The sequence below is a fragment of the Setaria italica genome, chromosome II (assembly GCF_000263155.2).
Source record: "Setaria italica strain Yugu1 chromosome II, Setaria_italica_v2.0, whole genome shotgun sequence".
Taxonomy (NCBI): domain Eukaryota; kingdom Viridiplantae; phylum Streptophyta; class Magnoliopsida; order Poales; family Poaceae; genus Setaria; species Setaria italica.
Genome location: NC_028451.1, coordinates 10,785,809 through 10,800,480, shown reverse-complemented (window position 1 = coordinate 10,800,480; position 14,672 = coordinate 10,785,809). Strand labels below are relative to the sequence as shown.

At 42.0% G+C, this 14,672-nt stretch overlaps 2 protein-coding genes across 3 annotated transcripts; one reads left to right on the top strand and one right to left on the bottom strand.

Annotated features, from left to right (window-relative positions):
* Positions 1 to 158: 158 nt before the first annotated feature.
* Positions 159 to 1,996, top strand: LOC101782067 (protein Barley B recombinant). 2 transcript variants are annotated; one of them, XM_004955965.3, is made up of 2 exons: positions 159 to 309; positions 547 to 1,996. In XM_004955965.3, exon 2 carries the CDS (start codon positions 661 to 663, stop codon positions 1,684 to 1,686), a length of 1,026 nt encoding a protein of 341 aa, XP_004956022.1. In that variant the 5' UTR covers positions 159 to 309; positions 547 to 660; the 3' UTR covers positions 1,687 to 1,996. The 2 variants fall into 2 exon arrangements, with proteins under 2 accessions (XP_004956022.1, XP_012699427.1); XM_012843973.2 differs by having other exon boundaries at positions 534 to 1,996.
* Positions 1,997 to 4,622: 2,626 nt separating this feature from the next.
* LOC101781661 (synaptotagmin-5) lies at positions 4,623 to 13,435 on the bottom strand. The gene is made up of 11 exons (XM_004955964.4): positions 12,996 to 13,435; positions 12,755 to 12,856; positions 11,519 to 11,569; positions 10,653 to 10,773; positions 9,893 to 10,011; positions 9,703 to 9,801; positions 8,944 to 9,024; positions 8,774 to 8,856; positions 7,993 to 8,218; positions 6,286 to 6,453; positions 4,623 to 5,321 (listed from the first exon to the last, which is right to left on the bottom strand). Exons 1-11 carry the CDS (start codon positions 13,098 to 13,100, stop codon positions 4,950 to 4,952), a joined length of 1,527 nt encoding a protein of 508 aa, XP_004956021.1. The 5' UTR covers positions 13,101 to 13,435; the 3' UTR covers positions 4,623 to 4,949.
* Between the last annotated feature and the right edge of the window lie 1,237 nt (positions 13,436 to 14,672).

The following is a 14,672-nucleotide window of genomic DNA, read 5'->3' as shown; positions in this document are numbered from 1 at the left end:
CACCCCTGTCTTTGTTGGGCCGGGCCTGAAGGCGAAAGAGGGGACTCTGTTGGGCCGGTCTTGTGGGCAACAGAGGTGCGCACTGGGCCGTGAATCAGGGCAGGTACGAGAGCGAGCCCTATACACACGAGAGCATTCTCGATCCGGCGGGCGCTGCCCGGTCGCCGCCGACGTAGTTTCGGTAACGCTCGCCAGAGGGATCCGTTCTCCCGTCCCGTGCCCCTGCCCCAGCCCCGGCTCTGTCTCTCCCGTTGGCGGCGGCGACCGGGGGAGCGGCGGCGCCCTTCGCCGGCGACGAGCGTCCACCAGGTACGCCCACGCCTTCCCTTCCCCTTCGCGTCCTGCCGCGCGAAACCGAGCTGCCAGCAATCTGTATCCGGATCTGACCGAATTGCAGCTATCTGCGTATGGTGCCCACTAGCTTCGATTTGGTACCTAGGGTTTGGTTGGTTAGAATTAGAATGCCCTGCCATTTTGAATTTTTATTAGGTCCTGCTTCCGGTGGAACCTTGATGCTCTTAGCTGATTGACAGAATGTGTGCGTAGGGATTGGCGATTGGAGGACGGCAGTTGCGGGGATGGGCTGACCAGAACCGCGACAGGATTCGGTTTCCTTTCTCCCCGGTTACGGATTTGCGCTTGCTTGTTCCGCATTCGGAGATGGACGACGACGGCAACCTCAGCATTCGGAATTGGGGCTTCTACGACACGATGAAAGGCAACCTCGGCCTGCAGCTCATGTCGTCTGTGCCGGCTGACCGTGACACAAAGTCGCTGCTCCCCACCAGTGCCTTCTTGCAGCACCATGGGCACCACAATGCCCCGCACCAGCTCCACTCGCACCATTCCCGCGACTCCGGTGGTGGAGGTGGAGCCTCTGGCAGCATGCCCACCGAGCCACATTCTATTCACATGGACTTCTCGCGCAATGAAGCTTGGTTGCACCCCTCACACCACCAACATCCACGCGAGCAGAAGGTCCTTCATGCTCGCCCTGTTGGGCCAGCTGGACATGTTGGGCATCCTGGTCATGGTGGCCATCCTGGACACGGTGGACATGCAGTACATCACCACCCTACTGGCTACGGGATGATGCCGGATGCACCACACACTCTCCAGATGATGCAACCACAGCTTCCGTCGCAGCCGCAGGAGCCTCCTCCATGTAAGGAGGACCACGTGCCCACTCCACCGGTTGAGGACCATTCTGTGGTTAGGACTGAGCCACCTGTGAAGAAGAGGCAGCAGGGCCGGCAGCCTAAGTCACCGAAGCCTAAAAAGCCTAAGAAGCCTGCTGTTCCACGGGAGGATGGGGCTGTCAATGGTCATGCACCCCGAGGAAGGGGACCTAGGAAGACTGTGGGGATGGTGATCAATGGTATTGAGTTGGACCTTTCAAATATACCAACACCAGTGTGCTCATGCACTGGAGCTCCCCAGCAATGCTACCGGTGGGGTGCAGGTGGCTGGCAGTCTGCATGCTGCACAACTTCTATTTCAACATATCCACTGCCAATGAACGCAAAGCGGCGGGGCGCACGTATTGCTGGAAGGAAGATGAGCCAAGGTGCATTCAAAAAGGTGCTTGAGAAGCTAGTCGGTGAAGGTTACAACCTTGCTAATCCAATTGACTTGAAGACCTTTTGGGCCAAGCATGGCACAAATAAGTTTGTAGTAATCAGGTAAAGCAAAAGGCATGCTATGTTTGTCGCTTTGTAGGTTGTAGGGCTGCAGTTAGGCCTGATTTATTGCCCGTATGTCTATGTGCCAATCTGCAGAAACTTAGGAGTAGTTTGTAGCCATATTCAGTTTCATTGACTTAACTGCCATGCCTATCTTCAGGTTCGGATATCGACTCGATAGAAGTCGGTTTGTATCCTTAACTTTGCAAGTTGTAGTGTACAATAACAGTCTCTAATTTAGATGGCATGAAATTTACTGCATTAAATGTCTGCGTGGAAGTAATGGTAATGACATTATGTGGAGGTTTTCTCTAGTGAAAGACATTAACCAGCACTTTTGGACAAGGAGCTAATTGTGAGTTTTTTTTTTGTGCGACGTTGCTGACGTATCTTTAAGTTGTGCAAAAGCTAATTTTGTCATTTCTGGCCATCTTGCTCAACGTGAAATGTTTATAGAACTTTGCATTTAATCTATGCTTTACTGTCCTTGTCAAGGTGCTAGTTGGCATGTAGTATTTTTTTCAGAAAGGGTGTGTGGGTTTAACTTAACTTTCTTTATGCTATTTGGTTGCTTTGGTTCCTTGTATATTAGAATAAAGAGGCTATCCTTGAGCCTAGGACCATTTCTTAGTGATGTAGTTATGTGCTTAGCAGCCGGGAACGTGGAACGTGGCCACGTTCCTTGTTCCGGAAACGTCGTTCCAGGACGGGAACATTCCGGGAATGGGAACAATTTAGTATAAAAACCTTTCATAAGTGTCATTCCACGTTCCGAGAACATTCTGGGAACAGGAACATGGCTGCTATGGTTATGTGTCAGAAATGGTTGAGAAGCCTTCTGTTATCACCGTTAGCATCAATAGATAAGGAAGTGGCTTTTTCAGGGAAATGTTTTACAAGAGTTCAGTGTAGAAATCTGTTACAAAGCTTGTATAAAGATTTGACTGGCAAAGCAGATTTTTCAACAGTATGAAAAAATGGATCCAAGGTCATGGTGCAAACAGTATGTGCTTAATGAAGAGACTGTTTTAGTTGTATTATTCATGCTTTGATTCCTGATTTCGTTGGATGGATAGCTAGATGTAGCAAAACTATTTAATCTTCAGATTGTTTGGTTTCTCCATTGTTATGTCCTGCAGGGCAACGCAAGAGAAATTGAGTTGTTTGCTTAATCTGGTTGAAGGTTTGTAGTTCTATTTTTTCTTTGATAGTGAAATTGGTATGGTACATCCTTCTTTTTTAGTTTATGAGATTCTTGTGTGTTGTGAGATGTCGGTATTGGATAGTTTCTTAAATTTGTGTGATTATGTTACTGGCTACGATAAACTTGTTTAGTTTTTTTGTTGGTATTGGGTCATGTTCTCTGTATATAGTTTCGAAGTTTGAGACCTTTTGGGCTAAGCTTGTCCTTAGTTTGAGACCTTCTGAACATATCATTCTATTCTGTATGTGCCAATCTGCAGAAGTTTTTACAGAAGTTTTTAACGTCTCTGGACAGCTTGTAGACGTTAGGTGATAACATAAGATAAACCTAAAGACATGCTTATCTTATGTTATCACCTAACGTCTCTGGACAGTATGGTTTAAATATAACTTTGGTCTTGATATATTTAGAAAGCTGAGCAGAGTTTGTGGTGCATGCAGATATACCTGACAAATAGGGTGATTCTAGTCTCCTTGTTTGGAATAGGTTTTGTTTTGTGGGGGTATAGCAAAACTAAGATCTGATTGTTGGGTTTGTCGAAGGGGCCTGCAGAATATGAGGTCGGTTGCTTCCTCTGAATGTTGTGCTTTAAGTCTTTAACTCCTTTCGCCGTTTTTGGATTTTGATAGGCAAGTGAGAATGTTATCTTTGCCCATAGGCCTTAGCAAAGGATGGTCTCTAGTCTCTCTGAGCATTCCCAAGTGCACTTTGATATGTGTATTGGTTGATTCTGAACAACTGGCATGGACATTTTAGCAGTATATTTCACTGTTGTATTCTGAGTGTGGATTTCTGTTCTGTGTCATGCATTCGTGACTGACTACCTAGTCCTGTTTTCAGCTGCTGCATGTAGAATATGTCTATGCCTATTATGCTCTTGTGGTTTTTAGGTTGGCCTATAGCTGCATCATGCGCCTGAACGGTGTCTTGTTGTGGTTGCGGTTCGCTACATCGCATTGTTTGCTATGTTACGTCCTGCCACATTCTTTGCTACTGTGCTGGCTTCCCTCGTTTCTTTGCTACCAGCCACTGTGCTAGCTTCCCTTGGCCAAAGTTAGCAACATCAATATTCAATCTTACGCAGACATGTACGATTATTTTCTGTTATGGTCAAACCCAAATAAAATGGTTTAATTTAGAAAATTGTAAATGGACGCATATTTTTTTTTAAAAAACACTGTTTGACGGTAGCTCTACAACAGGATTAAGACAGTTTGAGGGTAGCTCTACAATAAAACGAGCATTTCACCGGGTTTTCAACCACTGAACCAGCCGAAGGATGACCGCCTGTTACGATGACAAGGGAAACACCCTGCACATTCACTTTTTACCAGGTATTTAGCGTAGGCCTAAAAAAGTACGTATCGTATGTATTTCTACGTACGTCCTACATAAATATTTGTGTTTATTAAGTAACAGCATGTTTGGTTCTCCTGCTTGACAGTGCGCACAAACCCTAAGAGCAGGTAAGGACCAAAACATGCCTCATATTTTTTACAAAAGGAAATGTGAAATGTTGCTCCATGTGCTAGTAGCCAAGTTAGAATTCACAGTAGCTTTAGAAAGAAACTCAAATGTATGGTCCCCCTTCTAATATAGCCAATGTGTTGGAATTGACTTCTGAAATTTCCAAAATAAATCTCTCATTTTAATAAGAATATATTCCAAAAAAATTGAAACCGGTTCCAGTTTGACCCATCCATTTTCTACTCACCCCCGAATATGAATAGACCAAAGAAAACTAAGAGCATAGTAACAATTAACATAAATAGACTAATATCAGAGTGGCACGTCACCTTTAACTTCAATACGACTGCACTGTTACATAAATGTCGAAGCTCAATCTAATTTACAGTTTCCTTCACTATAAAAGTTCCAGCGCGATGAACAAAATAAACCAGCAGATATTTCATATAACCAATGCCGTGGAGGGTGGAGGGCGGTACGCTTAAATGCAAACGTAAAACTCTGTATAATCCTAGATAGCAGCAGCCTTACAGAAAGTAGAACGGTAACCCTGTCACAAATGAGAATTGCCTTTCACTGTACATCAGACATTCAGACTATGCGGAAGGTTGTTCGGGCTGGGGAGCAGTAGAGCTGCTGGCGTTCTTGCGGGACATGCTGAAAGGCCCCGCCACAGTCCTGCCCATGAATTTCCCGGCTTTGCCAAGGCCACTGCCGACTGCACCAATACCAGAGCCAACAAGCCCAGCGCCAGCACCAAGTCCTGAACCAACGAGGCTAACACCACCAACAATGCCAGTGCCCACAAGTCCAACACCGGAACCAACTAGTGATGCAGCGCCACCAACTGCATCCATTGTGCTACCAATTATCCCAGCCTCCTTAAGTCGCTTCCTCTCCTCTATGGCTTGTTTTTCTGCCTCTAGGGCTTCCAGCTGCTCTTCCTTTGTAAACGAATGATACATGACCTGACAGGTTGTAACAATATATCAGCACCATCATATTAATCATGAATATTTCCAGCCAACTATCAACGTTGCCACTTTGCAGATTCAATCATCTAGAGTCCGCCTACTAATACAGAGATTCAGAATTTGGAATTCTGTTCCTCACCAAGCCTAGGTAATAGATAAAACTTCTCCAAACAAATTGAGAGACAACTTATAGTGGGTATTGGCTAATACTTCAGGATTCATGTGCAATTTATTTTCAATTCATCTTCTGTATTAGTTTTGTGTGAAAAATTATCACATGGCTAGATGAATCCCAAAAATGTACAGGTTGAAACATGGCTTTCAATCTTATAATCTTGCTATATATATGCAGTGGTCTAGCCATCTGATAATTCTTGTTGCCTGTTGCTGTTGGCTGAAGCTGGTGCAGTTCAGCCATCAAGGCGAGCCACCTGTCACCATTTTCATTGTTACAGGGAGGAGCACAGAGGTGGTGGCAGAATGCAGATAGGAGGGGTAGCAGGACTCTCGCAGTGGCCTCTGCCTGCCAGTCAGGAGTTGAGGCTGGGGAATGGAAAGGTCAGGCTCAGGCTCAGGCTCAGGCTCAGGCTCAGGCTCAGGCTCAGGCTCAGGCTCAGGGTATTTAGCAGGAGATCTAGGCGAAAGACGAAGCAGTATGTGAGACATGGGTTGCTGGCGCACATCTGGATGGTTTGCTCACAATCTGGTGTCCCTGGGAGGCTTGGCTTTATGTGAAGGATGATTTTTTCCAAACCATATCCATGTATGTGACAGGATCTACTAATAGACTAAGAAATACCGAGCTTGATTGACAATATTGATGATTAGACATTGAAGGAGATATCTATGTAGCAAAGATGTATTTCTTGTTCACAAATCCTCTAGGATCTCTAGCTTGAATGAAATAGGCTACATTAGGGTCGAAGATGTAAAAGAATATATTAAAACCCACACTGACCTTAACATACAATGTGCCTCTGTCCTTGGTATCCCTATTTTTAAGTGGATCTACTGAATGCAGCAGCTTCAGAGAGATTTCACGGGCGACCTCAGGTTCAAGATCATTCACTGCTAGTTTAGCCACACCCAGTCTCTTGTCTTGTTGAAGTTTGTCTTCATCATAAACCTGTGAAATCCACCACAAACGTATTTAACTCCACACAACAATGAGAACAAAATTCAGAAGATAGAATTACGAGTGTTGACAATATGAAAAGCATAATTATCAAGCCGGGCTGAACGTGAAGCACTTCAAAGATGTTGTCTGAATTTTGTTTTGTCCAGTGATCTAAGACATTTCCAGAAAGTCTCAATGTATATTTAGTTTAGAAATGAAGATTGTTTGCTCCATGCAAAGTTTCTCAGCCATCCACAAGAGACAAGACTTGATCAAATGATCCACACTCTAGAGGCCAAAATGCAATGTTCATCACCAGGATAAAAGATGAGATAGATAATCTTATCACATACTGTTCATCGGTGTTTTTTATTATTCAATCCTTACTTCTAAGTGTTTTCTGCCTGTTTACAACATAAATGACACAAGAAAATGTCATACATTTGAACATGCTAACAACAACACAATAGTCTAAACAATGCCACTGAGTGTGTCAAGAATTAACCAAGGTTAATTTTAAGCTTACATTAGTTACTACGTAAAATGGAACTAAAGCTCCACAGTTTGCACAAGTTCAAGAGAAAACCCATTTCTCACTCATCTGTGTAGTTTAACAGAATCCAAGACAGATGAGTGCTCTGAACATACATCTGTCTAATACAGAAACAAGAGGAACAAAAGGTGGACAAATTTTGTTTTAACTTTTAAAACAATGAGTGAACTGGGGCCAGTTTCTAGCTGGTTATAGAATGTTTGGGGATTCAGAACTCAACCTAATATACCTGGTTCATTTTTCGACCCAATAAATTCAGAACTGCACAGCTACTTGATAGACAGCTGCTGGGGTTTACTTTAGAATGGAATTAAAAGTAACAATATTCAGAACTGCACAGCTACTTGATAGACAGCTGTTGGTGTTTACTTTAGGATGGAATTATTAGTAACAATACATTCTATGATTTGTCGTGCAATGCAACTATGTATAATCTGCTAATTTTTCACTACAGATCCTCAACGTTGAGCATAATGACATAATTAAACCAATAACTTGTTGGTCAATAACCTGAACCTCATACATTGGAATATATCCACACATGTGAGATACATAGTAGGGTGATTTCCATCCAGGAGACAACATCAAAGTTTCTTTTCTGTAAGACCATGCAGGGATGGGCTGCAGTTATAGGTCCATCAGAAACAGAACTACACATAGCTCAGCTTTAGCCCAGACTACCAACCATTCGCCCGAGTTAGCTGACATCCAATCCTGGCCCAGTAATCCTGACCAATTGGAATATTTCGCAGAATAGCCTGAGCCTGAGGTAAAGGGAAGGAAGCTTTTTCTTGGCCTAATCTAATCTCAGGGAACCTTGGTAAGTCTAGCGGTTTGAAAAAAGTTTCATTTCAAACTCAGATGTATCAATCTTATTCTTGCGTGCTGTTTTAGTTTAATGGTGTATTTTCCCTTTTTGTCAAGGGAGGTGTCATTTTTCCTTGATGCAAGGGACAATTTTCAGAAGAACAGGACCAAACAAAATATAGAATTACCTCAAAAATGACAGATTGGGTTTCTTTGTCTTCGACAATAAGCTCAAATGTTTCATTCCATACTGGATTCAGGTCATCATCTCTGGTTTGTGTTTTGACCTTAAACATCGGTCGCACATACAGTCTCACGTAAGGATCTGATTTACCAATCAACTCCTTGTTTTTCAAAGAAGTTGCTTTTACCACAGTAACAGAAAGTCTTCCCTGAGGTTTAAGCTCCAGATCGCTGTAGAGAAAGAAAAAGTAGTATAAATCAACCAATGCCAAAGGGGATCTGATATCTAAATATATGAAAACATTTTTTCAGCTAGGCATAAAGGAACAATAATTATCATTATCCCTTCCTTAAAGCTAGCAAGAGATACTTAAAATGGTTCATAAATCAAAATACACATATGACTGGTTACTAAAATAATTTGTATCTAGCTGCCATTGCAGTATTAAGGGTCTAGTTCAGACTGCCGTACGACTACAGTTTTCCTGCTCTTTTCATGGCCCGACATTGTAAAAAAACAATGACAACGACTGGCTCAATCAGCAGTATCATGCATTAATCAGACGACACGGTCGGATGTATAGCACTGCCCTTTCAAATTTCCATTTTCCCAATTAAAATCATTGTGCAGTACCGTATTCATATTTTCAATGATGGAATTTCCCTAAATAGCAGTCAGCAAAACCGAGCTGAATCTTTGTTGACCTCACCTTTGGTTTTTAATTGCAGTGTGTTCTAAGATGATAAAAAAAAAGATGAGCGAAAATTAACATTGAAGAAACTCACCTTGTATCAACATTAACACCAAGTGGAACAACTAGCCTGTGTGGCCACTGAAGCATATCAGAAACAATTGAGTTGACTGTATCCTAATCAAAGGCAGAGGAATCATGGTTACGTTTATTCATAGTTGTTGGTAGGACTAGAATGTTCAAATTATTGTCTAGTCATCATACATCAATCATGTCAGAAAGTCCAGGAACTGCGGTTAGGCTTCCTCCAATGGCCTTCAGGGTGTACTGAATTTTTGGCTCTGGCTGAAGTACAAAGAACCCAGTTAAAGGAAATACATGGGAAATGCTATCTTGATAGTCAAAATTGCTTGAGACCACAGAAATATAACTTACAGAATATTTTTAAAAAGAATATATTATCGAACATCACCAAATGACATAGTAAATCTCAAAACATTTCAAAGAAAGGAATAAATTGTTTAAAAGGTTGCAGTATGAAAACCATGTTAATTTCCAAAAGTTCTAAATGATGATGGTGATAAGGCAATTTGAGGTGACACTGCACAGTTTGTACCTCCACATGCGAACATTGGAAGTCTGACAGAAGAACAACATATAGGAGTATAGCATTAACACATGAAAGGCACTCAAAACAACTGACATAGACAAATACAACCAGTTCGACCACCTTCCATTCTGAAGCAAGAATCCGTTAAGATTTCTTGTTCAATAGTGAAACAAATTCAGGGGGTATTGTCAATTTTTGTTTGTTAAGTCTCATATTTAGGACCTTGCACTCTCAAAGCATATTGAGTTTCATGAACCAACCAGTCCACTCAAAAGCTTAACTGTTGAGGTAAGGTGTTCAATAGGTGGAGAAAGAAATAAATTAACAAGGAAATGTGGGAAGTGTACTGAAAATAGAAACCATCAGATAAAAAAGAAAGAGATAGTAACCGATAATGGTTAGTAGATACTTGCATCAGCAAGGAGAGCCACAACAACAGCAGATATGCAAGGAATGTCTTCTGACAGTTGAAATACAACACGTATGACAGTGTAGACCTGAAGATCCTTGAGCTGCATGTTGGTTGGGTAAAAAAAAATCAGGATTCTAATCAAGAAAAGTTTGTCTCCAAAAATCATCATGTAGCAAAGATCAAAAAGAAACCTGAATAGGTAGTGATGCAACTGCAGCATCAACAGCTAGGATTATGCTTGGATTACCACCCCACCGGAAATCTATATCCATTATGATTTGTCCTGGCTGAAGATTTTGAATACGAATACCTTCACAGATCAAGACAAACAAACAAAACACATCATACTTTTAAGTCATTCTTATGAAATCCCACAGTAAGATTCAAGATGATATACATGATAAACACAACTTAGGTTTTCTTGGCATTAAAAATATCAAATCAGAAACACATTTAAGCATGGAAGTTCTATTCTATCCCACACAGTTGACTATAGGAATGAGGACTACATCAACTATATGCTGGTAACCCAGTTATTCGACATGTATTTGACACTGTTTAGCTATAGGAAATGCTTTTTTTATTGAGTTTGAGCTATTTCAGCCGATCGATCTTCCATAGGAAGTATTGTCAATTATGACAAAAAACCATACCTTGATTTCCCAATATTTACAGGCACAATGTCAATGTTGTGTGCAATATTCAGCATTCACTGATGAGCCCTTATTTTAACATATACATTCTAACCACCAAATTATTTAAGCATATGTTGCTTCTATTATCCTCACAAAAATTGAGAGTTGCCTTCACAGTAGGACTGAAATGAACTATTTTTCCTTTTGCGTGTTGGAAAAATATTTTGGGAAATTTTCAATTGTAAGAAATAGTATGCACCAAGGAAGAAAAGCATGATATTAATAAAATTGAATATGAAACATATAAACAGGAAACCTTCTATTTTTGGTGACACGGTTCCAAGAGAAAATTTGCTGAACTTCAGAGATTTTATTCCTGGAGGCCGGTAATCATCTAGCAATGGCTCAACGGACTCCTTAACCACTGCTGTTGCAGCCTAAAACCAAATAACAAGTAAGTCCAGCACATAGGGCTTATGAACATTAGCATTCTTAAACAATATGGCTAAGGGCATGAGATTGTAGCAAAACAGACAGCTAGGCATGTCTTAGCTAATAATATGGATATGCAAACAGTTTACTCTATCCATCCCTGATTGAAACTGTACTCATAAGGTACAATTTCGAAACTTTATAAACACAGGACAGCTTAACATGTCTATAAAATGTAATAAGTCGTATTCTCGTTTTTCAGTGAATCTAGAACACTATGTGTTGTAGGTATTCTAGTGGCCTTACACAAAGTGCAGTTAAAAGCATAGAAAATGTCATGTGCATGATCATTCAATTGCATTCAATTGTCTTTATGCTTATAGTCAAGTACAACTTAACGGGTTACACTAATATACGATGTGGCAACAAAATGGAGATTCCAAATGCCAAAACCTAGTTATTTTTCACGCTCAGAAAATTCATTTGTGCTCAATACAGTGACAAGATTCAAGAGGTCAGGTAGGTAGCACAATAACATCATCAACAAAATAAAAATAATATTAAAGGAATAAAATGAGACACACCAATTAGCAAATCAACAGAAGCTGAAAGATCATAAGATCATACAAGGCATGAAATTCATTGTAGTGGAATAGCATATGGATTATCATTACTAGAAAGGATTTACAATAAGCAAAGTACTTTGCAGAACTATAACTAAGATTAAGACCCAAAAAACTTCAAACTTACTTCTGCAATAAAAGGCCAAAGTTTGCTTAGATGCTTGTTCAGCCATTTCACCTGTAGCAAACGGTTAAATATTAATTCTACAGATCAAGAGGTACAGATGACCATGAACAGCCTCTCGCAAAGAAATGAACTAGTAAGATAATGTTCAAAAGTCAGGATCTTTCCAATCTATTGTAGATACAGAATATTTTGTCAATGCATGCCTACCTAATTTAGCAGTTTCACACTCATGTTTCAGTGCTTACGATATCAGTAACGAATTATGGCTTACAGAAGTTGATGGTCAAGTACAAACAGGACAAAAACCAAGTACATATGCAAAGAGATTCTATCAGCAAAGTACACGTATGCAAGGAGCTTCTGTCAAATGTTCAACAATATTAGGTGCTAACGGTTTAGGGATATATAAAGTGCATATGGTGCTATTATTTTCTGCAGATATATATAAAGTTCATTGAAGATGTGGCAGACCATATTTTTCAATGACCATACCATATTTTTTCCCTAATACTTTGTATCACTATGGATGGTGCACGAGTTTCATATCAACTATTCACTTTGTTATATTTTCCATATGCCTTGGTGGATGGAAATTAGTGTTAAGTCTTATGCAATTAGATTCAACCCAGGGTACTTTGGTTCTCTGTTTCATGATTGGTGATGCTAAGAGTAGGCCCTTCCTCATTACAGAATCACAGCACCAGTACCTGAACCTACATTGGCCATGCATCATACTGACAGCAGCCTCCCGTAGCATCGAGGCGCTCAAACCTGCCCTACAGGCTGGCTGGCTGGCTGGCTGCTCCAATATATTGCGACCCTAAACATCAATTACACGCCCAACAATCCCTCCCTAAACCAATATCACCTGTGTTTGGATCAAATACAAACAAATAGCCCAGCCATCTCATCATCCACACGGTCAATATATCATAGTATATGTTTAGCATTTTGTTTTGTTAGCCAACAGAACTGAGCCAGACATGCATAGGTCCACCTACAGTTAGCTTCTGCCGACACCCACATGTACTCTCGAAACAGGGGAAACCAACAAACTTTTGTTAAGCCGTTCGTTCTACCGACTACAGGTAACTTACTTCCTCCCCAGAAAAATAAGAAGAATATACAACAATTTAAGCCTTGTGAATCCAGGAGTGGCCGCACCAGGACGGCGAGACTCCCAAAACGGCCCAGCTAAAGGGGTACGGACATTTTGGTAGCGGAAGTGCGTCTAACCTGCTCGAACTGCGGGAAGGATATCCACTCGGGGAAGTTGTCGCCGCACAGCTTCTTGAGGTCGTCCCTGCCGAGAGACCCGAGCACCTTGATATCCGCAGCCTGTCAGAAACCCGGGTAGCAAGGCTCAGAACCCGCAGAAACCAAGCCCTCACGCACAGCTACTCCTAGTGAAATCCAACTCCAGCGTAGCGAGCGAGAAAAGAGACGGGGGCATTCCCGTCTCCTCACGCGAACCCACCTTGGCGATGCGCTTCCTGCTGCGCCGGAGCATGACGCGGCTCCAGCCGGCCATGATGGCGACGCCGACAATCATCCCCATCACCATCCCGGAGATCAGCCCCATCCTGGCTCCCCGCCGTCCCGTCCCCCGGTCCCCCCGCCGCCGGCCGACCTCGCACTCCGCCCAGTACGCCTCGGATCCCCCTAGCTAGCTAGCTGCTCATACGCCGCAAGCGGCTCCGAGATCTGGGGAGGCGAATCGCGGAGAAGAGAATGGGGGTCTGCGTCTGCGCTTGCGCTCGCGGTTTGTGGCCGGGGAATGGGGGGGAGTTTTTGGGAGGGGATTAATTGCGTGGTTAGTGTGGTGATTAACGAGCGGGGCGGAGGGAGCCAGGGAGATGAGCTGAGCTGTTCGGCGGGGCACGGCAGGCCGGCAGGCCAGTCGAAGACTAGGCGGGCTGAAAGGGAGGGGGGTCAACTTGCCGGACTGGGGATGATGGGTTGATTAGGACAAAGCAGCGCGTCGGCAGCGAGCGAGTGGCACGGGCGCGGCGTGTCCGCGGGTGGAGGGATCCGAAGGGGCCACGTGAGCTGGATCTTTCTTTTGCTTTTTGTTTGAAAGCACCAAATCTAAGATTAAAGAAATAATTGTATCCCTGTTCTGACGTGGTGGATTATTAAATTTTTTTCTTCTTCGACGTGGATGTTCCTAAGCTTGCAAGGACCCCCGTAGGAGATTGGATGAGCAAATTTTGAGTTTAACCAAGCTATCATATACTCTATGTGACTATGCCTAACTGTGGCAATAGCGTGTCGCCTAACATAAAGAATAATTGTATTCAGCTATAAAAAAAGAATAATCAAAAAACACATAGCATCAACTTGAGTACAACCACATCCGCTCCATCTGAGTAGAGTAGTAGATTGGTACAATGCTCCTATATTCGACTAGTATTCAATTCCTCGATCTCATTTTCATCCCCTAAGTACTTCCTCAGTCTCATTCTCATTCTAAAATTATTCACTTGATGGAAAATGTTAAAAGCAACTTTACAAATCACACTTTTCCTTGCAATAATATAAATGTAAGGTCAGGTCTGACAGTGATATGGGATGGACTTAGGCCTTTTTCTCAAGTGTTGGAATGGTTCCTCTCGAAAAGAAAAGAAAAGAAAGAGCACTATACAATTATGATATACTCCCTTCTATCAATGAATATAAGGGATTACGAATTTAGCCTATATCAAACTATTCTAAACTTAACTAGATCTATAGAAATAAAGAACAAAAAAAATTTACAATATCATGAGTGTCGGTAGTTTCATTATAATATATTCCCATAGATCACTTCTCTGATATGGTAGAAGTTAACACTCTTCTATGTAGATTTATAGCACAAACTAGGAATCTCTTACATTTGGGGGAGGGGGAGGGTCTTTTTAGAATCGTGCTTTCAAAGGATGAGATTATTTTCTTCGAAACATCTCACGTTGAATTTGCTAGTGGTTCTTATAACGATTTTTGTCCATAAATAAGTTTCTTGTAGACTATTTAACTATTCTTTTGTACACATTAGTCAATTTGCTACATCATTGCACTGTTCCTATAAACTTTATCTCCTTCGCCATTTTGAGGGCCCAATGCAATGGACACGAAGTGGATGCGTGAAAACTTGCGCAAATCGTCTTTGTATCCA

Excerpts from the sequence above, each read along its gene's own strand:
- LOC101782067 (XM_004955965.3), top strand. The coding sequence starts at position 661 with ATGGACGACGACGGCAACCTCAGCATTCGGAATTGGGGCTTCTACGAC.
- LOC101781661 (XM_004955964.4), bottom strand. The coding sequence starts at position 13,100 with ATGGGGCTGATCTCCGGGATGGTGATGGGGATGATTGTCGGCGTCGCC. Across the intron at positions 10,774-11,518 it reads TTTGGCCTTTTATTGCAGAA|GCTGCAACAGCAGTGGTTAA; the intron begins GTAAGTTTGAAG and ends ATTTGGTTTTAG. Across the intron at positions 8,857-8,943 it reads GACTTTCTGACATGATTGAT|GATACAGTCAACTCAATTGT; the intron begins GTATGATGACTA and ends GCCTTTGATTAG.